A 21716-nucleotide genomic window follows, 5' to 3' on the forward strand; every position below is an offset into this window, starting at 1 on the left:
TGGTTCCTTCACGGACCCCTATGGCGGTTTGGTCCTCCCGTTGAGGACTGTGGAAGTTTGGGACCCTCATGGAACCGTGTGGAGTTTGGTCCCCTCATGAAGCCCTGTTGGGACGTTTTGACCCCTCATGAAGCCCTGGGGGCGTTTTGTCCCCTCATGAAGCCCCGTTGAGGGTTTGCTCCACTCCTGGAGCTCTGTGGACATTTTGTCCCCTCACAGATCCCTGTGGGCGTTTGGAACCCTCATGGAGCTCTGTGGACATTTTGTCCCCTCATAGAGCCCTGTCGGGAATTTGGGGGTCTCATGGTGCCATTTGGGGGGTTTGGGACCCTCATGGAACCCTCTCAGCATTTTCTCCCTTCATGGAACCCTGTAACAGAGTTTTGTCCCCTCATTTAACCCTGTGGCCATTTTGTCCACCCATGGAACCCTGTAGATATTTTGTCCCCTCACAGACCCCTGTGAACATTTTGTCCCCTCATGAAGCCCTGTTTACATTTGGGACCCTCATGGTGCCATGTGGGGGGGGTTTCACTGCCTGTGTGATGCCATGGAAAAGCTTTGGGGTCCTCCATGCTGTGAGGAATTGTGTCTGAGGTTTGGGGCTCCTCATGGACCCTCGCCCACCTTCTCTGCTGGTGCTTGATGCTGGTTTTCCAGCGGCACAAATGTGCTGAGGGGCATGGAGCTTTCCCTGCTGGCACTGGGGTTAGGATAGGATCAGGCCCTGAAGCTCTGTGGGTACAAAGCTGATCTGGGAGATGAAAGTGTCTGTTGGAACCGTCTCAAACCATTCATTGACCTCAGCTGGTTTTGCAACACTTTTTATAGCAAAAGCCGAGTCCCACGAGTCTCTGAGCAGACTCCACTGGGGTAAGATGTGATCCCGTGGTTCTGAGCATCTCCTTGGCATCCACAGCTTTGCAGCTCCTGGAAAAATCAAGGAAAAGTGTTAGCCCTGTTAAAATAACCGTTGTTCCCTCAGCTGTCCTTGGATCCCCCATCAGAGGTTGCGTACTGATCCCAAACGCAGCAGCTTTAGGGCTGGGAGCAGCACACAAGCTCCTTCTCTACAGAGAGCTCCCTGCGGCTGCCAGGCAATGACATCTCAGAGCTGGTCTCATGATTCCAGCTAATGCCACAAAGAGCCCTTATTGTATTAGCATCTCCACACAGCATTAGATTAATCCCCACTGCCTGTGTTGTGTGGGCTGTTCAGGGAGCATTGCTCCATCACCGTGCCAGCCAACATATGCCTGGGAAGTCACCGCGACCTTTGCAGCAGAGCAGACGCTGGGCCCGGAGCAATTCTGTGTTATCCTCGTGACTTTTCGCTTTGGTTGACAGGAGAAGAAAGTCCCTGGTGATCTGTCACCGGCCCGATCCGCAGAGCTCATAAACCCTGGCTGATGTTGGGAATCTGAAATGTAAATTCCGGCAGGGCCGCGGTGCCGGCGGCAAGCGCAGGGAGCGGATCCGGCGTGGCGGGGCTGGGGCAACGCTTCACGTGTGGGCTCCTGCACGAGCTTGGCTGCCGTCCCCTTCTCCCCACGCTCTCCAGCGCATTGTCTGGAGTAATGCAAATGAAACATTTGATATTAGGTTGTAGCTCAAGGAAGGGGAGCGCTTTCTGATGCCAGATTAGAAGCCAGACATGGGCCTGCCTGCGAGCAAGCAGAGCTGTCATGCTGAGTTATTTCATAAGGCAGGCGGTGGTGCTGCCAAATGACGACAGCCTGTGTATTAACATTTTCATAACAAACTGCCTGGTGGCGAGAGCCTCCTCCCGCTGTGCAACACAAGGATCACCTCATCACCCTGAGATATGGCCATTTTGGGGTGGAGGCAAAGGTGACCCCATCCCCGTCCTCCCAGGCTGCAGCAGCCAGGATGAAGCAGTTTCAAATTCTCAAAATCCCTGGTTTGCTAGATTGTGCTACTATTTGCATATTTAAACTACTGACTGGATTATTTAAACATAGTAGAAAGATCCCTGGGAAGAGCAAGAACCCATCAAGTGCCAAGCAGAAGTGTCCACGCAGAATCACTGCTGGAGGGGTTTCCATGCCTGGGTCCATGAAGAGCCATGAAGCCCACAGCATTACCCTTGTCTTACAGTAATCTGGCTGTGTTCTTTTATCTTTTATTTGCCTAAATATATTGCTTCCCTTGGCAACAACATGTGACCTCCCTGTGGATGACTTGCTTCTGACTGGAAAAGAAACAGAGCCAGGGAGAACATCTCCCACATATGGAGAAGGGAAGAGAGGGAAAGCATTCAGAGGGTTAGGAAGGAAGGAGGGATGTGTCCATCTCCTGGCTGAGCAGGTTGTAGAGCAGCAGGAGGCCTGAGGATGGGTGGGTGGGTGCTCAGCAGGACCCTCTGGAGATGCCGGCTGTGCCAAAGGAAGTTTGGATTTTTGGAGAATCTCTCACCCTGCCTCTGCTCTTGGCTTCCCACAGCAACTCTGGCAGCTCTACTCATCAGTCTGCTTCCTTTTGCCTCCTGCCAAGGGCTCTGTGTTGAAAGCAGCAGCTGGGTTTGGTGACATTAAAGTGGGGAGGAGGAGGAAGCAACCAGCCAAACCTCCTCATTCGTGGCCTTTCCTTGGCACGCATGTGAGGCTGGGAGCCCTCACGGGAAGGGCTGACAGCGCAGAGCTGTGGGCAGAGCAAACTCCTCAGCACCAGCCCCTCATGCTGGGTGCTGCACAGCAGCCTCCATTGTCAGGGGCCTGGGGACAGCGAGGTGGTCCAGACATCTGCTATAACTCCTTCCAGACCTCTGTCAGTCCATCCATCCATCCATCCATCCATCCATCCATCCATCCATCCATCCATCCATCCATCCATCCATCCATCCATCACCTATCTGAATTAGCAGCTGGCTTTGGGAGATGTGTCAGAGTCTGGTGTCATTGTGTGTCACCTCTGTATAGCTCAGGGTACACAGGACAGCCCAACATCACAGCACTGACGTGTTTACCCTGTGTAACACTCTCACACAGGCAGGGCTGCAGGCTGGGCACCTGGACTTTGTTTGCATCCATAAGCAAGGCTGCCCCAAGGGCTGACATCACAGGCTGGCATCAGTTTTCCTGCAAGTGTTGTCCTGGCAAAGACAGTGAAGAGGTTTGCCCTGGTTGGGAACACCAAAGTCTTCTTGGTGAGAATGGTGCTAAGAGCAGTTTGTGCAAAGGATGTGGGTGAATCTCATTTCCTTGTCACCTGAAAGGGCACATGGGAGGTCAAATTTTCCTGCTGCTCCTTTTGTGGGCAGCAGGGAAGCTCAGGATGAGCTCCCAGTGGCAGGGGCAGAGCTTCAGCCTGACCCTCAGCCTCCACGCTGGCTCCTGCTGCTCCATGGCCGCGCTCCCTGGAGTTGCTGGGCTCCTCGGCAATCACACGTCAGCGCTCTGGTGACAGCAGAGTAAACACTGGGGAGGAACTGCCTGGTGACTCAGCGTGCTTTCAGTGTGAGCTCTGCAGTTCCCTGCTCCAAACAGAGCCTTGCACAAGAACCAGAAGCATGAGATTGCTAAACTGCCCGAGCTTCGGCAGGCACAGCCTCCGCTGGTGCTGGAAAGACAAAGAGCCCAAGGGACTTTGACTCTGGGAACGGCCAATTAAGAGAGAAATGTGTTTTATAAGTCTATTAAATAATCACAATGTTCCTTCCTGTAACCTTTACTCACCTACAAGTAACTCTATAGAAAAAGTAAGACATCGTCTGCTGGGACGTTCATGGCAGCCAGGTGTGGATTTCAGTGTATACAGGGCACAAGGCAGGATGCTGCTCCACACCAGCACCCCACAGAGTGCCAGGGCTGTCAGTGAGGCTGAAGATTGGTGTTTGCAGAGCCAGGAAAGGATTGCAGCTGGGTTAACACACCACCAAGCCCCCCAGCACTGGCTTTTATTTTTTTGCTCCTGGTAGCTTTTGCCAAAAGCAGGAGGTAGCAAAAGCACGAGACTTCCAGATCTTACTGTTGCATTTTCGTTTGTAACCACAAGCTGGAAATCCCCCTGCACCCCATGGTCTCTGCACCATGCTCGGAAATGAGAGTGTGCCCAGTACAGGCACACTCTGTCTGCCTGCAGCTCTTGAGCTCTTTCAGGCACAAGGATGTAAAATTGGAATCACTTTTTTTTTTTTTTCCAAGTTGCAATACGATTAGGCTGTCTCCCAAATGTCATGTGTAAATAAAGGAAATCAAATTGTTTCTGATGGATTTTGTGCCAGTGGAAGAGGCTGGGTGGTTGACCTGGAGACTGATGAACCGAGCAGGGAAGGCAGAGCTGTGAGCCAAAGGCTTCTCTTGGTGGACAACCTGGGACTGGAGAGGAGTTTGTTGTATTTCTCTCATTAGAGTTTCTCAGCTAAGGGAGCACCTGCTCATGATCATAATGTGTCCCACCTGGACTGGATTCAGCCGGTGGTGCTGAGCTCTGGGTGTGTCTCCAGGGTTGGACTGCCATCTGTTTATGAGCTGTTTGTGCCCCACCTGTGCAACCTGAGCCAGCAATCTCACCCCCTCCTCTCCTGCAGCCCTTGATGTCTGTGCTGCGCATGTGTGGCTGCAATTACAGGAACTGGGCAGATCCTGTTTCCCTGGGGATCTGCAGTCCTGACCACTGCAAAGTGGGACACTGGGGCTCTGGGAGTCAAAGCAAGGTGTGCCCAGAAGGGGACACTGATCCATCCCTGCCTCCTGAAGGACATTTCCCTTACTCTGAAACATCCCATGGCACCAGCTGGGTGCAGGCCCTGTTGGCTGAGCCATGCTCTCTGCCCAGGCCGAGGGTGCCATTCCCGGGTTGCCAGACCAGCCAGCACTGTGCCACAGGGTGTGCCAGCTCTGTGTCACACAGCAGGACCAAAGGGCCTTTGGGCTATGTCCAGGTGTGCAATTAAACACCATTTCTGCATCACAGGGCTGCTCCTGCAGCTGAGCTCAGCCAGGGGCAGCTGCAGCACCTCCCACCCACATCACCCCAAGGCTGCTGGTTGCTCTGCTGGTGCCAGAACCACCACCTTTGAAGATGATCCCATCCTCCTGCTCCTGAGCAAGTCTCCTGCCCCCTTCTCTGCCTCTCCAAGGGAAAATGGGATCCAGCACCTGCACAGCCACTTGCTGGGGCTGAGCACAGGAGTTTCTGGAGAAGAAGAAGGTGTGTTGCCACCATGGAGCAGTGGAAATGTACTGACACCACTGGGCAGGGCGAGAGGGAGTGGAGCAGCCCGAGGTGCTTTCAGCACAAAGACCGTTTTTCTTGTGAACAACTCCAGTCTTGCCACAGGAATGAATTTGGGCTGGGGCTGAGCTCACACAGGGCTGGATCCCAGAACGGGCTGCTGGGATTGGCTGCACCACAGCCAGGCAGCAGCTTTGTTTAGTAGAAGCACAGCGTGAAAGCAGCACCCAGGTCTTTGGGTGTGTGAAATCAGCACCCATCTCTTCTTGGGGTGCCTTGTGGGAATACAGGGTCTGGGCAATTACTGGGTGGGATGCTGGGGTACCTGGAATTGGATGCCACAAACTCCCCAGGTGTTGCCCTCTTGTTGCACAGCCCTGCTGGAGCTGCCAGTGTGTTGCAACTGGCTCAGGATCTCCTCCAAGTGCCAGAGTCCAGCACAAGGTGAATTCTTTTCCTGGCAGACCTCCCTGGAAATAAACCACGTGCACCTCAGCGGGCTAAAATCCACGTGGGGAATATGTCTGCATGAAACAAACAGTTGCTCTCTCTCTGTTTCCTCTGTTATTGATTAATGCCTCTTAATGACTCCGACTTCAAAAAATCTTGTAGTTGCCACCTTCACAGAAGATCAATGGAGCAGCACTAGCAGGAGATAGAGGCAAACTGTCCTGGGTGAGCTCTCTGCCAAGGCCAGTCTGGGAGCAGCACAATCAATAGTTCAGCATGACCTCTCCCTCTTGCTTGCTTTTTTTCTCCTTGAGCTAGTTGGGCAATAAAGTCTGCTCTGAGCTTTCACCAGGACTAGATTATAACTACCCAAATTGATCTGATATGTAAAGGATAAAAGGGCCTCTTAAGCCAGCTGTCTGCACTGGCAAAACTCAAGTGGCTGAGCAGACAGGGTCAGACCCTCATTAATTCCTGGATGCTTGGGACCCTGCTCATACCATGCGTGAAGGCTGGACCACAGTGCTGGAGGGAGTCAATTAGTCATGACAAATCCAATCTGACTTCTCCCCAGAGCTTTCCCAGTCAGCTGCCTGTGCTGCTGGTGCCTTTTCATGAGTGCATTGTCATTGAAGCCACCATTCCCTGTGCCTTCTGCTCTTTTTGTGGTACCTCCTTGTTTCTCTTATCTCCCTTTCTCCAGGGAGAAATTGTGCTGAGGAGGGAGGGCCCTTTATTGGTTCACATGCTGGGAGATGCTGCAGTGAGCAGATGTGCCCCAGGTGAAGTGTGAGGTCCCTGGGCAGGGTAGGTGAGGGGGTTTCTCCTTTGCTCAGACAGCCACTGCCTTCTTGAAAACCTTCTGCACATCAACCCTCCAAACTGCAGCCTGTCTCCTCACTGAAGCAGATAAACAGGGAGCACCTGGAAGATCAGTGTTGACTTAAAAACTGTGTCCAGAGCTGCTTGTCCCACTTGTGTATCTCTATCTCCTCTGAGACCAGCTCCAAGGAATGTCTTCCTGGCCAAGCCTGACTGTGGGAGCCAAATGCCAGGGTGAAAGCCGTGCCCTGGCTCTCATGTGGAGGAGCTGGGGGCTGCCAGGGGCTGTCCATGGGCACTGGTCAGGGAGGAATCCCCTGGGCTGTGTCTCCCAGAGCAAGCCCTGATGATGAATAACTCCCCATAATCAAAGCCAGTGCAGGGATCTGCTTGTTCTTAGCCCCCTTCTCTGAGCTCCTTTGCAAGCTCCCTTTCCTCCTTGGCTGGGAAGCACCCACGGTTGGCACATGATGGAAATCCCATGAGAGAAGCTCCCCTTCCAGAGCCAGCACTGCAGGGCTCCCAGCCACAGCCACCACCCTTTTTCTTTAACCCCAGCACTGCCTGCAGAGCCCTTGAGCTTCCCTCTCTTAATTCCCACCTCATAATTCAGGGCCATCCTTGGGGTGCCCCCCGCCCAGGATGTTGGTGGTGAATGAAGGGTGAAACCCCCAAACAGTTCCCAGCAACCAGGAGCTCTGTGGGGGCTGCAATCCTGGCCCAAAGCATCCAACGAGCCCCAGCACCCCCATTCAACCCCCTCGTAACTTCGTAGTGCTTAATTACAAGTCGCAGGGATTCGAAGAGGAAGCGGAGGGGGCGAGCACAGGACAGATTGGAGGGAAGATTGTGCTGGGGGTGGCAGGGCTGTCAAGCCAGAAACACAAGAGCTGATTAGCATTTCTAATTATAACCGATGCGCTCAGCCCGGCAGGGCTCGGCAGGCAGCAGAGGCAGCTGATGGAGCTGCGCGGAGCCAGCTGTGGATGCCACGCAGGAAGCGCGGGCGATCAGCCTCAAATCCTTCAAAGATGCACAGAAAAGAGCATTAGAGCCTGGATCCATCATCTCCGGAGCTGCCTGGGAATGCTTGGAGCCATCACAGACACCCGGGGGCAGAAATCCCTCTGGTTTGTGATCCTGGGCTGGTCCTGATGGCAGAGGAGAGGGGGGTGAGCATGTGCCCCTATTTCGGCTCGGGGTCCTGCACCCCGCTGCCGAGCAGCAGCTCTGGGTACCGCGGGTGATGGCATTGTGCTGTCCCCAGCTGTCCCCCAGCTCTGACATCCCTCCCAGAGGAAGGAGGGCAGCACAGGGTGCTCCGGAGAGGACGAGGGGATGGAGGTCCCTTCTCACGAGTCAGGGCTGCTCTGCACTGCTGCTAGCTCTGGCAGGAGATCATTTACTCATTATCATTTAGTCAGGTAAATATTTCGGGCCAGCAAATGAACGCTGCAGGGCTGTGGCTGCCCTGGAGCTCCCATGTCCCGAGGGCACGGCGCTTTTGGGGACGTGCCCGCAGAGCCACCGCCTGGCAGGGAAGTGATCAGAGGCCAGCGCGCGGCACGCTGCGGGTTTAGCTGGGATTAACAGGGCTTTGACCAGGAGAAACTGAAGCGACTTAATCAAGGCAGTGAGTGAAAGAATTCCCAGGGAGGAGATGAGCATTGACTGATCCCGCAATCTTCTGGATGCTGACGGCGGCTGCGGGAGCATTTTCCCCACCCTCGAACTACCCACCTCTGGTGCCTGCCTGAGGCTTCAACCCATCCTGCAGTGCCAGGGGGGATTTTGGGGAGGAAGAGATCCCTTGCACAGCCCAGGCAGTGCATCCCTGGTGCCTGGGATGGAAACTAGAGATAGGCATCGTGGGGAGAGATCTCATTCCTCCTGTGCATCTAATATAAGGTATCACCACACCTGCAGAATTTTTATTACTCTTTTGATTGGATTAATTAATCATTCAGTGATAACTGCTCGTTAGGCATTCTAACAATCAATACTAATCACTTAATTACTTGGCATATTACAGCTTGGGATGGTCTGCTCATTCCTAATTAGATCCAACGGACAATCCACCCCTGAATTTTGCAGAGGCCTGCAGCAGAGTTCTGTGAATTTCAAGCCACCCTCAGCCCTAGCCCAGGTGTGTATTTTCCCGTCTCCATCGAAGATTCTTCCCCCACTCCTGGCCTCCAAAATCAAAGTTCAAGTCACAAGCAGCTGCAGGAGCAGGGTGTGTGGAATGCATCCAGCAATGCACCTCCCTGTCCCTGCTGTTCAAAAACAAATCCCAGAGGTTCTTTTTTTTTTTTGGTCTTAATTAACACTTCTTAAAAATAAGAACCCACCAGAGAACCATCCTGGTTTCAGTGGGATGGTAGAACCTGCCTGGACGGAGTCTGTGGGTGGCCTAGGTGACATTTATTGTCCCTGTCACCGCAGCAGAGCCGTGGGCAGTGTCAGCCCAGCCCACACAGAGGTCAGGGCACAGCACTGCAGCAGCAGGGACCTCCTCGGGGTTAAATGCAGCCAGCAGACACACTGCAGGTTTGGGAGGCTTCAGTCAGTTTTGTGTGATGCTCCTTGTTCATCACCACTATTCAGATTAGTTCAGCAAAGGTTTTTGCTCATTAGGCCCTGATTACTTGGTGCTTGGTGATCACACTGAGCAGGGATCTGGGCTCACAGTGACCAGCCTGTTTTCAAAGGTCATTTTGAGCCAAATTCAAAAGGAGGGAGCAACCTGAACCACGAAAAGGGGGCAAATGGATAATCTGAAGATTTGCTGCTAGCAAGCAAGGAATTATCTGTACAATGACCTCGTGACTGAGTCTCCCAGATCATCTCCCATCACATTATTTGCTCTCTGTCCCCCTTGCTCTAACTTGCCTGTGCACACAGGATCCCCCTGGATGGGGGGGACACAAAGCAGCCGCTGTCTTGCCCTGAGATTTCCCTGCCCAGCCACAGTGCGAACAGAGAGGACCAGAGAATGCAAAACAGAGAGCCGGTGGGGAAAGGACACAGCGAGGAGGAGAAGGAGCAGATCAAACCTGAGGGGATGTAACCCCGAGCTGTGCCTGCACGTTACCTGCTGTGGGTAACAAGGAGGGATTCTGGCCGTCTGCCAGCCAAAATGGTTTTTAGCAAACCTGGAGTTGCTGTGAGTGCTGGGGGCAGGTGGGATCAGCATCTCCCTGCTCTGCCAGGATCATCAGTCAGGGCTGTGCGCTGGGGTGAGCCTGGGGATGGGATCCCCGAGCGGGTGGAACCCCGGGATGCAGGGATGAGATCCTCGAGTGGATGGGACTGTGACACGATCCCCTCGATCCCAATGCCCAGATGGGGAGCTCCGGACCCGGCTGGACTCGGCGGGGCCGTGCCGGGCAGCATCCCCCGGGCTGCGGCGGAGCTGCGAGCGCCGCCCCCGCCTCCCGCACCGCCCCGCGCCGGGCGGAGCCGCCGAGCCCCGCGGGCCGGGCCGGGCGCTGCGGCGGAGCGAACGGGCGGCGCGCCTGGCCCCCCTTCCCCGGGACCCCCCGGTCCCCCCGGCCCCCCCCGGCTCCCCCCGGCCCCGGTGGCGGTGCGGGGGCCGCGGCCACCCCGGCCATGCCCCCCGGAGCTTGAGGCCCGCGGCCGCGGGGCGCCCGCAGCATGCGGAGGATCCGGCGGCTGGTGCATCTGGTGCTGTTCTGCCCCTTCTCCAAGGGCCTGCAGGTACCGGCAGAGCGAGGATGCGCTGGGATGGAGGATGCCCTGGGATGGGGGATGCGGGCTCGGGGATGCTCCGGGCCGGGGGGATGCGCTGGGATGGGGGATGCGGGCTCGGGGATGCCCGTCTCCGCATCCTGGCACCGGCCGTGCACAAAGGGACGCTCCGCCTCGGTCTCCCCGGCGCCGGTGCGAGGAGCTGGGGGCCGGGCACCGGCACCGCGGGGGTCTGGAGCGGTACCGGGTGTTTGGAGCGGTACCGGGGGTCTGGAGCAGCACCGGGGCCGCAGAGGTTGCATAACGCTGCCGTGCCGGAGCCCGGGAGCACCGGGGCAGCCCAGCCGGCAGCAGCGCTGGGTGAAGCCGCCGATGCAGCAGGGCAGGGATGGCTCCTTCCTTCTCTTTCTTTCTTTCTTTTCCCTCCTCTTCCCTGAGCTTCCGAGGGGCCGGGCACCTCCCTCAGATCTCCAAGGATGCTGCGGCCAGGGATGTCAGGGATTCTGGAATGGGTGTTTTCTCTGCAGCCCGGGGATGAGAAACCCTGACTGGCAAAGATCCTGGAGCAGAGGGATTATTCCAGAGGGATGAGGGGATACCCGGTGGGCAGAGGGTGCTGCCAGGAGGTGGGTGCAGAGCTGGGACTGCTGTGAAACAACCCCTGTGTTCCCAGGGGAGCTGCAGGGAAGGAGCAGGATTTTGTTGATGCTGCATCCATTTTGCCTTTGGAGTCAGCCCCAGCCCAAAGTCACTTCCAGATCCTCCAGAGACACTCTAGAATTAAACACAGCAACTCTCACAGGGTAGCACCCTTCAGTGCGTGGAAGGCAATGGGAAGAGAAATCCCTGTGCCTTGAGAGTGAGGTGTTGGAGGAACCCTCAAAATCCAAAATCCAAGCAAAGCTCAGGGAAACTTCTCATTGAAATGCATTCCCCACTCCCACATTTCTTTCCACCATTTAGGGGATGATGAAGCCAGAGCTCCCCATGCCATGCTCAGACTGCAGTCCTGACCCCACTTCTGCCACAGAAACATAATAGATTCTAAGTCAGAATAAGTAAAAAGTGACATTTTGTCTATTCCTGGGTTTTCCAAGACATATCTCTTGTGGGAAGTCCCTGGAAGATCCCCTTTGCTGAGTGTACCCACCCTGGGCAGTTTTGGGGGGGCTGCTGTTCTGGGGGGATCTCAGGGTCTCAGTGTGTCTGACTTCAAGGCCATGAGCTGCTTCTCAGCTCACAGGAGCAGCCACCCACACTTTGCCAAGTGCTGGCTGTACTTGGCTTCTCTTTAATTTAATTTCATGTTAATTAGAGGTGCCATTGCTTGACAGGCAAACTGGGCACCCTGGCCCGCTTCACACTTTAGGGTTTCCAATGAACAGGAGAAATGTCATGGTCTCAGGGCAGACCTGCCTGCTGTCACCCTCACTGCCCATTCCTGTGGCTCCCAGCTCTTGGAGAGGGGCTGAGGAGGAACAGTTTGGAGGTGGGGAGTGGCTTTGGGCTACAAGACCCAAGCGAGGACCCCTGGCAAGTTTTAAAGGTGCTGCACCTGCTCAGACCCAGCAGCAGGTTGTGAGGAGGGTTTGGAGGTGGCCAAAGGCCAAGGGCTCTGTAGAATTACCTTCAGAAGTGGGATGGAAGGGTTTGCTCAATGCAAGGATTCATTCCCTGCCCTTTGGGATCTGCTCTGTTCCATGAGCCAGGTGAGCAGCCTCTCTTGTGAGAGGCCAGATGGCAGCAGTGCTGCTGTGGCAGGGCTGGGGGGAAGAAACAAAGCCAACAAACCAAAATCCTGCTGAGAGCCTCCGAGCTGTTTGCACAGAGCATCACCCAAGAGCTCCCAGGTTCTCACCTGCTCCCACATGGGAATTCTGTTGGGAGCTTCCCCTGCCCATGGGGCTTTGTAAAAGGGGGGGTTCTGCTGAGGGGCAGAGCTCTTGCAGCCCCACTGGGGTACTCCAGGCATGCACATCCCAGAGATGCACAGGATTCAGCTCCTTGCAGCCCAGCCCTGTAATCCCCCCTGCTTTTAGGGAATTTTAAGTGACCTACTTGCAGCAGGAGTTGCATAAGAGACTGATGAATATATATAAAAAAAGCTGAAGGTTTCCCCAGCGCTCAGGTCAGTTTTTGTGGCAGAAGCTGCCGCTGCCCTGGGCAAAGCCCTGCCCTTCAAAAAGGGTTTTGAAAGCATTTCCTTTCCCTTGCAGGGCCGCCTCCCAGGGATCAAGGTGAAGTACCTGCTGGTGCTGTGGCTGGGCATCTTCGTGGGCAGCTGGGTGGCCTACATGCACTACTCGTCCTACTCGGAGCTGTGCCGCGGCCACGTCTGCCGGATGATCATTGTGAGTGGCAGCACAGCCCCCTGGCTCCCCTCACTTCCAGCCTCCCAAACCCCAAAGCTGGGAGGAGGAGCCCTCCTGGCAGCTGCTGTCCTGGTGCTGTCCCTGCCATGGCACAGAGCTCGGAGCAGGAGGGGTGACCTTACCCTGCCAGGGTGATGGGGAAACAGTTGAGTGAGATGCCAGAGGGAAGCAGCCAGGGCAGATGTGGGCAGATCCATGTCTGTGCACGTGAAGCTGGAATGTCAGGGCAGGGAGCAGGGTCTGTGGGCAGGGTCAGCATTGCACCAGTCCCCTCAGGGCTCTGCAAAGCAGGAGGAAAAAGGGGAGCACTCACTGTCTGTGACTGCAGATGAGCCCTAAGGAAAGCACCAGATTCCATGGGGCAGCCTGGCTCTGTGTGTTTTGCCCCTGTTTGCAGTGGGGTGCATGTTCTGTGTTCGTGTGTCCCTAGTGTGGGAGCAGGTCTCAGCCCAGCTCAGGTGAGGAGGGGGAGCTGTGTCAGAACAAGCCTCATTTATCAATCCCTCAGCAGAGAAGGGAGGCAGGAATTGCCATAACAACAGCGACGATCGTTTAATTTGATTTTCTGCCTGACTCCGACCGCGGGGTCTTGGGCGCTAATTCCTGCTCGGAGCTGGGGCTTCCAGACACCGTGTCTGGCCGTGTCCCCTGTGAGCAGGTCCAAGGGTTAATTCCCATCCACAACAGGAAAAAAAATAGGGAAAAGATGTAGTGGATGTCTGCAGCTCCAGCTTCCAGCTCTGAGGCTGCCATGCCCTCACTGAGGAGCTGCAGAGCTGCAGCCTCTGCTGCCCAGGGGTGTCTCCAGCTCCAGCCCAGCCATGGATCAGAGCCACTGTCCCTGTCCCTGCCACCCCCTGGCCTGGGGTACTCTGGTTTCAGCAGGAACTGATGCTCTGCTGAGCTTCCCACCATGCTGCCATTTCCTCCAGCCCAGGAAGTTCCCACAAACCCCTGGATTTGCAGCAGCATCCAGGAACAAATCCCTGAGGTCCCTCCAGCAGAACAGGGGTCCAGCCCAGTCCCACCACGCCCAAGGCACTGAGCCATCCCTAAGGACCAATAGAAATGTGTCCCTGCTGAGCTCCTGTCTCTCCTTGCCCTCCCCAGTGTGACCAGTACAAGAAAGGGATCATTTCTGGCTCCACGTGCAAGGACCTGTGTGAGGAGCGCAGCCTCCTGTTCCAGCACTGCCTCTCCTCCTCCCCCAGCCAGCAGGTAGGTCTGTGCCCCCAGCCATGCCAGGGGCTGGGCACCACCATCAAACCCCTGCCCACCCTAAAGCAGAGCCCAGCTCCCTCCACTTGCTGTGCCCCTCCCTGTGCTCCAGGTTTACAGAGGGCTCTGGAGGGACAGGGAGGTGATCATCAAATGTGGCATTGGGCAAGCGCTGAGGGCCGACAGCCGCCCGGACTCTGTGCCCAGGAGGGATGTGGTACTCTTTGACAAACCCACACGGGGAACCTCCATGGATGAGTTCAAGGAAATGCTCCTCAACTTCCTGAAGGTCAGTGCAGGGCCTGTGTGATCCCACAGGCCTGGGATGGCTCCTGTGAGTCAGAAACACCAATGGTGTTTTTCCTTCCCTTTGAACAACAGCTCCTTCTGCCCGTGTCCCCACCCACTGCTGGGTTCCAGTGCCATGCACTGTGGAGGAAAACCTCCAAACCTCCATCCTCTCCCTTGAATTCTTATCTGGGAGATTTCAGTAGGAGCATCCCTGGAGGTGGCTGTGCCAAGGCATTTGTGCTGGGCAGAGCTGATTTGGTGGCCCTGGTAGTTACCCCTGTAGGGCTTCTGCAGCAGAGGTGGGGTGGCAGCTCTGGCAGGAGGGTCTAGAGCAGCCCCGAGATTGGTAAAATTCTCCTGGAGCTGAATCTGCCCACACATGGCGTGGCACTGGATTTTCTCAAGTGTCACCATTTCCTCCTCTCCCCAGCTCAGTTCTTTGCTCCTCCAGCTCAGTTTTGTGACGTGACACCCAAACATGGAGAGCTGCGAGGCTCTGATGCCACTTCTTGTCCTGTTTGCAGTCCAAGCTGGGGGATCAGCCATCTCTTCCAGCCCTGGTGAGCCGGACCATCACCATGGCAGACGTGAACCATGATGGGAAGGTGTCCCTGGCAGAGGCCAAATCCATCTGGGCTCTGCTTCAGCTCAACGAGTTCCTGCTCATGTTCTCCTTGCATGAGAAGGAGCACACGGCCAAGCTGCTGGGGCACTGTGGGGACCTTTATGTCACCGAGAAGATCCCCCACACCTCCCTCTACGGGGTGGATGTCCCCCCTTTCCTGCAGTCCCTGCTGCCCTCCATCGGCCACCAGCTCATCCACCAGTGGTTTGCTCCGGCCTGGCCCCGGCGCGCCAAGATCGCCATCGGCCTCCTGGAGTTCGTGGAGGAAATCTTCCACGGGACCTACGGCAGCTTCTACATCTGCGAGAGCAGCCTCAGGAACGTGGGCTACAACGACAAGTACGACTTCAAAATGGTCAACCTGCACAAGGTGGCGACAGAGATGACAATCAGAGGCTTCCTGAAGGGCAGGCACTGTGAGCAGAACGGGGACTGCACCTACGGCAGGGACTGCACGGCCACCTGTGACAAGCTGCTGAAGCAGTGCAAGAGTGACATGGTGCAGCCCAACCTGGCCAAGGTATGTGGGCTGCTGCAGGACTATCTGCTCTATGGAGCTCCCCTGGAGCTGAAGGAAGAGCTGCAGAAGCAGCTCCGAACTTGCATGACTCTCAGTGGCCTGGCCAGCCAGATGGAAGTGCACCACTCCCTCGTGCTCAACAACCTCAAAACTTTGCTCTGGAAGAAGATTTCCAACACCAAATATTCCTAACGGGGGAAGCACAGCCCTGGAGTTTGCAATCAGTGAGCTTGGAGTGAGGTCCAAGGGCTGAAGGCCTGTTTCTCCATCCTGTCGCCCCCAGGAACAACACACCCTGCACAGGGAGTTCAGCAGAGCTGCAGCCCCTTCTCCTTCATGGAAAACCAAACATCATGACTTCCACCAGCCAGCAGGATCAGGGATGGATTGGCAGGAGCAGAGCTGGGATATGAAGCAGGGCTGAGCAGGCTTGGGGGAGGAAGACACGGAAAGGGAAAAGGAAGCAGAGCCCAGCTGGATGCATCAAACTGTTCCTTGATGAGCAGGAAAGCAGAGCAAAGCGATGGGAATGAATCATTCATGCTGTACTTGTCACATCTCCTTTTGAGGAACGGCTCTGATGTAAATAAACAGCTTTTACGTGAATCACACCCGTCCATCAATAGCCAAACAGCAGCCTGTTAAGTACCAGCTTGCTTGTGATCTAAAAAGGAGGAAAAGGTAGATTTCCCCATTCAAAAGTCTCCTTAATGTCTGAGTCATCTGCCATCAGATCCAGCTGTCACACAGGAAGCAGATCAGCTGTCTGCAGTTCTTGGGTTCCGTTTTGAAGTGCCTGACCCCGCCGGTGCTGCCGGGGCTGCGAGAGGCTCCCGCAGCTGCGGGAGTGGCAGCACAGGCCGGTCCCTCACGGGGCCGCTCCGCAAGCGGCCGAGGCCAAGGATGGCTTAAAGGCAAAGGGCTAAACACGAACCGTGACCCCTTCCCCGCTGCGGGTGTCACTGCCCGCCCCGCTCAGAGCAGGGATCAGCCAACCCCTCCGCTTAATTCTCCAAAAACTAAGCTGGGTTTGCCCTGCAGAGGTTGAAGGTTAATACCAGAATAATCCAGTGCTTCTCTCATTATTAAAATGAATTTCCAGGCAAAGCTTTTAGCAGGTCTCCAGACATTTTTTTTTTGGTTGTGTTTGTGCTCCCAGGGCTCCAACTGTGGCTGTTTCCTTGAAATGCTCAATTATAGCAATCTTACAACTCTGGGCAGGCAGGAAGAGCTGGATAAACTCCCCCAAGGTTGCTCTGTTCCCAGCACAGCCCTATTGCTGCTGCTGGAGCACGTGCTGCTTCTGCTGCCAACAATTCCTGAGGGAAGCCAGCGTGCAGCTGATGTGCAATCACAAAATAAAAATACACCTGCCACTGCAGCAAACAGGGCTGCAAATTCAGGAGCCCTTTGGGGAGAAAGATCAGGATTTTTCATTCTGTTGGTTTTTTAGGATCCTCATCATCTCTCACTTGGGGCATTTGGGTGTCAGGAGTTCTTCAGACTCACCAGAGCTCTCCCTGCTGAGGAGTTGCCTCTGAAATGTGATTTATCCATGGAAAAGTTGAACACTCCTGAGGATTCTGTGTTGGGTTTTTCAGCCTGGATTGGGTATGGACACTGCCAGGGTCCTGTGTGCAGGTGCAGGTTCAGGGGGAGGAAAGCCAGGGCTGGAATTCACTGGAATTCAGAAGGGAGGCTCCAGGCAGCCACCCCAGCTCCTCATCCCTTGTCCTGCATCCCCATGGCAACAGCTCCCCTGCCAAATCCATCTCCTGCCAAAATCCCCTCCTCAGGGTGTCAGAAAAGCCATTTTTCATCCTTCCCTCCATTGTTTACTCCCACTAAATCCCTGCTGTTCCCTTCCCTCAAAGCACCTGGAAAAGTGGAGGAAAATTGTTTCTCCAATAGCAGAACCTCTCTATTTATGAAGAGGTGGCCCCTGTAGCTGAGACCTGGCCCTGACAGTTTAATTGAAATAAAGACTTGTGACAATTGTTCCCTTAATCCATGCCCAGTGGCCCTGGGCACTCCCAGGAATCGCTGCTGACTGCCAGGAATTCTGCTCATCACTAATAAAAAAGCACAAAGTGAGCAGTTTACAAACCACACCGGGATACAGGAGAGAAATGAGTCAGGGCAAAGCTGTTTTACACTCCAGTTCCTCCAGATTCCCCACAGGAGATGGAAAAAAAGCCAGGACATTCAAAGGCTGAATCTGCTCTCACTGGATGCCCATTGTGCTAAAGGAGTTGGAGGTAAAAACCTTCAATTGCTTTAAAACAATCCTAAATTCTCATATCCATAAAGTCTTAAATCCTAGAATGGTTAAAAAATAGCATTACTTGGGGTGCTACAAACACACAGCATAATCCTTTCAGTCTTGTAGGTGGCATCTTTATTTAGTTGTTGTTATAAATTTAAATTCTTCTTAACCATGTAGAGAAAACACAGATGATCAAGTTTTAGGAATCTCCAAAACCATCAGACATGGATGCTGCCAACCAGTTTGTCAGACATTCTGCAGCTCAAGGAATTATCTGCAAATAAAAAAATAAAGAAGGCCCAAGGATTTTAGAGAAGTTGAAGAACAGGCAGGAAAAGAGAGCAATAATGTCAATACTAATGAGCTAATTAACCCCTGCAATCCAGTCCCTGCTGCCCTCATTGGGATTGTCTCATGATTTTTCACAGCCCAAAGGAAATAATGAAATATAAAATGAAATTACATTTTAAGGCTCTGTTATCAGAGTTCACAAGGAAACTCAGACAGGGATTTCCTTCAGTCCAGAAGAACATGGCAGAAATTTAGAATCTCTTTGCCATGACATCAGAAAGGTTTTGGAAAACTATCTGGCTGGGGGAGTTCAGGAAATAAATAATTTAAGAGCAGGATAGCTGGAGCCTGCTCTGGGTTATTCCATCACTCCCTAAAAATCCCAAGGTGAGTTTGCCAACCTTGGTGCAGAGCCAAGCTATTAATAGTGCAAAAAAAAAAAACAAACCTGGGCTTATTCCAGCTTTTAAAGCCATGACACAAACCAGTCCTTGATGATGAAGGGCTTTGCTATGTGCAGAGAGATTTTTCATTTCTCTCTAAACCACTTGCATGCAAAACATTCATGTTTTCCAGAGCTGAGAGCCAGTTTTTCCTTCAGTGAAGCAATACCCAGGAGTGCTGCTTGGGGAAGGGCAGTTCCTGTAAATGCCATCAGGAAAATGTTCATGGTTCTGCTGTGCCTCACACAGGGAAGCTCTGAGGGACACTCATTAGCACTCAGGACCCCTGGGGTGAGGAAACCTGATGAAAAACCCCAAACACGCACTGCAGGGTTAAAAGAAGTCAAGAAATTTAAATAAGAGCCACATCCTCAAGCATAACCACATCCCTCTCAACCCCATTAACATTCTTTTCCAAAGCCAGTGGCTTTTGCCAATTAAAGGGTTCACTTTGCACCCTCTGGCCCTGTAATGACCATTTAATGAGGTTTCCCATTTAGCAGTGCCAGAGGTACTCACTGCAAAGCCTCAGGGTCACAGTCCCTGCTGTCACTCAGATTTCAGGAGGGGACAGTGGCACACAGCATGGTTTGGATACAGGGACACCTGTGCACAGGGCAAGGTGTCCCTGAATAGAACAGAACAGGGTCAGCTCATCCTGTCCATCCTTCCCCACTCCCCATGAAAGGGAACAGCAAAGCCATCAGTGTCAGGTTGTAGAGCAATCCTGAGAGCTCACAGGGCTCAGAGCACCAGGGAAGACACGGCCTGTTGCTGTCTGCCACCGAATGACACAAACGCGGCACTGCAGCCACGCCTGCAACACGCCTGGGGCAGGGGCTGGCCAGCTGCCAGCTCTGCTCTCACCTGCTCTGGGGCTCCCCAAGCCTCAGGAAACGGGGAACACAGGGCTCAGCCACACCCCAAAGCCTGCTCACAGCGCCGCTGCAAACAGCAATTGAGAAGAAATGAATTAACACACGGACAGGGCTCAGCCACACCCCAAAGCCTGCTCACAGCGCTGCTGCAAACAGGAATTGAGAAGAAATGAATTAACAGCGCAGGGATATTCTGATTTTCTCTAAGGATTAAGGTTGGTGACTCCCAGATCAGAAATACACAGAGCAGCATTTCCCATTGCAGATCTCACATTTCCAGCAGTTGTTAATTTTTCCCCAGTCTCCATCAGGCTGATGAACAATGTCAGGCTATCAATCACTCTGGGTGCTCACGGGGTGCAGAGCAAACGAGCGTAGAACATAGCCTGGGTCTCTCTTGCCACTCTTTGACACAAAGATGCCACAGCAGCCATCTCTGCAACGCCAGTGGCAGCTTGGGGAACAAATAACCCAGAAAGACCAGAAAAAAAAAAGTAATTATGGGTGGATGTCCATCCCTGGAATCATTTAAGGCCAGGGTGGATGCTGCTCTGAGCAGCCTGGGACAGTGCAAGGACCCCCTTCCAATCCAAACCATTCCATGGTTCTGTATTTATATAAATTTTATCACCTGTTTAAAGGTATTTGCTGCAGGTGGAGATACCAAATGCAGCACTCCACTTATAGCCAGAAAGTTTGCTTGGGCAGCTTTTATCTGAAGGATCACCCTTCATTTCTGCAGTTACACCATCCTGGTCACCTCATGGTTTTATCCACTGCTAGGCTGAAGAAAGAAAAAAAAAAAGGAAAAATGCTGTTAATAATCTAACAACCTTGTTTTTGTGCCATTTATCTGAAAACCAGAGAATCACAACAGCTAAAAGAAGGGTATCTACTTAAGATTAATGTTGGCTACTGAAATATTTAAAAACATTTTCCTGAAATGCTGAAAGCCCTGAATTTTCTTCCCTTCTTCAGTGGGGTATATAAAACATACACACAGCTGTATATGCTTTATATTATACATATAAATATATATACAGTTAGTATGTGTGCATATATATATTTATATGGTTTTTTTCCTCATCATGCATTCCATGATTTGCTGCACGTGGCAGCTCCCGGGGCCGGCTGTGAGGGGAAGCGCCATTCCCTCACCCTCACCTCGCTCGGGGCCGGGTGTGAGGGGAAGCGCCATTCCCTCACCCTCACCTCGCTCAGGGCCGGGTGTGAGGGGAAGCGCCATTCCCTCACCCTCACCTCGCTCGTGTCCTGCCGCCGCTCAGCGCCGGGGCCGGGGGGAAGCGGCACCGGCCCTGAGGGAGCCTCGCCGTAACATGGCGGGGAAGGCGCAGCTGTGGAGCCGCCTCAACCATCGGTTCCCTGTGCCTGAGGGACGCGGGGTTTGCCGCTGGCCCCGCCGGGAGAGGCCGAGGCCGCTGGCGGTCCCGTTTGCGGTGCCGCTGATGCACCAGGAGAGCTCCGCTGCCGCTGCCCCGCGCCCGCCGAAAGGGCGATGGAGCGTCCGCCTCCCGCTTATATAGTGCGGGAGAACGCGCGCGTGGGCGCCGCTCTTCCGGCTGCGAGCGCCCCCTGTCGGGCGGGAGGACCCAGAGACGGGAGCGGGCGGGTCGGGGACACGGGATGGGATATGGGATGATATAGGAGGGGATATGGGATGATATAGGAGGGGATATGGGATCGGATATGGGATGGGACACAGGATGGGACACGGGATGGGACACAGGATAGGATATGGGATCGGATATGGGATGGGACACGGGATGGGATACGGGATGGGACATGGGATGGGATTTGGGGATGTGATATAGGATGGGATAAGGGATGGGACACAGGATGGGACACGGGATGGGACACGGGATGGGATATGGGATGGGATATGGGATAGGACACGGGATGGGATACGGGATGGGATATGGGATGGGACACGGGATGGGATACGGGATGGGACACAGGATGGGATACGGGATGGGACACAGGATGGGATATGAGGTGAGATACGGGATGGGATATGGGATGGGACACGGAAAGGGACACGGGATCGGATATGGGATGGGACACGGGATGGGATACGGGATGGGACACGGAATGGGACATCGTACAGTCCACAGAGCTCTGCCCAGGATTGCTCTAAGGCCTCCCACAAAGACAGAAGACTACTAAGGGATGGATATCCCTTTATCCCTTTTCTCAGCTGCTCCTGGAGTTCCCCACCTCCTGTGGTAGCAAAGATTGGGTTCCCAGCGTGTCCTGGGACAAAGTGGGGACCCTCTCACCCTGCATCAGCCACCCTGAAATGTCCCCAGCATGGGGACATCCTTTCCCTCCCATTGCCTGGCTGCCCTGGTCAGACTCCCCATCCCATTCCACAAGGGAAAAACCCCAAAAGAATCACAAGAATAAATCCCTTTATTTCCTCAGAAGAGACACAATATACAAGCGGTTTCAGGTGAGATCAGCTCAGACAGCAGCACCTCCCTGAAACAGTGACAAACTCAGTAGGGGCTGGCTCCATTTCCCCTTGCATTGCTCTGCACAATTTTCTGGACCTAGAGACCCTCCACAGCTGTGGGATCACCATGCACAGGACTGGGGATCCCTTCCCCAGTCAG

The 21716-nt window shown here is 54.2% G+C and overlaps 1 protein-coding gene across 1 annotated transcript; it reads left to right on the forward strand.

Moving 5' to 3' along the window:
• The first annotated feature begins 9967 nt into the window (after positions 1 to 9967).
• DIPK1B (divergent protein kinase domain 1B) lies at positions 9968 to 16319 on the forward strand. Its single transcript, XM_079324428.1, has 5 exons — positions 9968 to 10188; positions 12396 to 12530; positions 13662 to 13769; positions 13882 to 14058; positions 14585 to 16319. Exons 1-5 carry the CDS (start codon positions 10126 to 10128, stop codon positions 15395 to 15397), a joined length of 1296 nt encoding a protein of 431 aa, XP_079180554.1. The 5' UTR covers positions 9968 to 10125; the 3' UTR covers positions 15398 to 16319.
• The last annotated feature ends 5397 nt before the right edge of the window (positions 16320 to 21716 follow it).

This window comes from Erithacus rubecula (assembly GCF_903797595.1).
Source record: "Erithacus rubecula genome assembly, chromosome: 21".
Taxonomy (NCBI): domain Eukaryota; kingdom Metazoa; phylum Chordata; class Aves; order Passeriformes; family Muscicapidae; genus Erithacus; species Erithacus rubecula.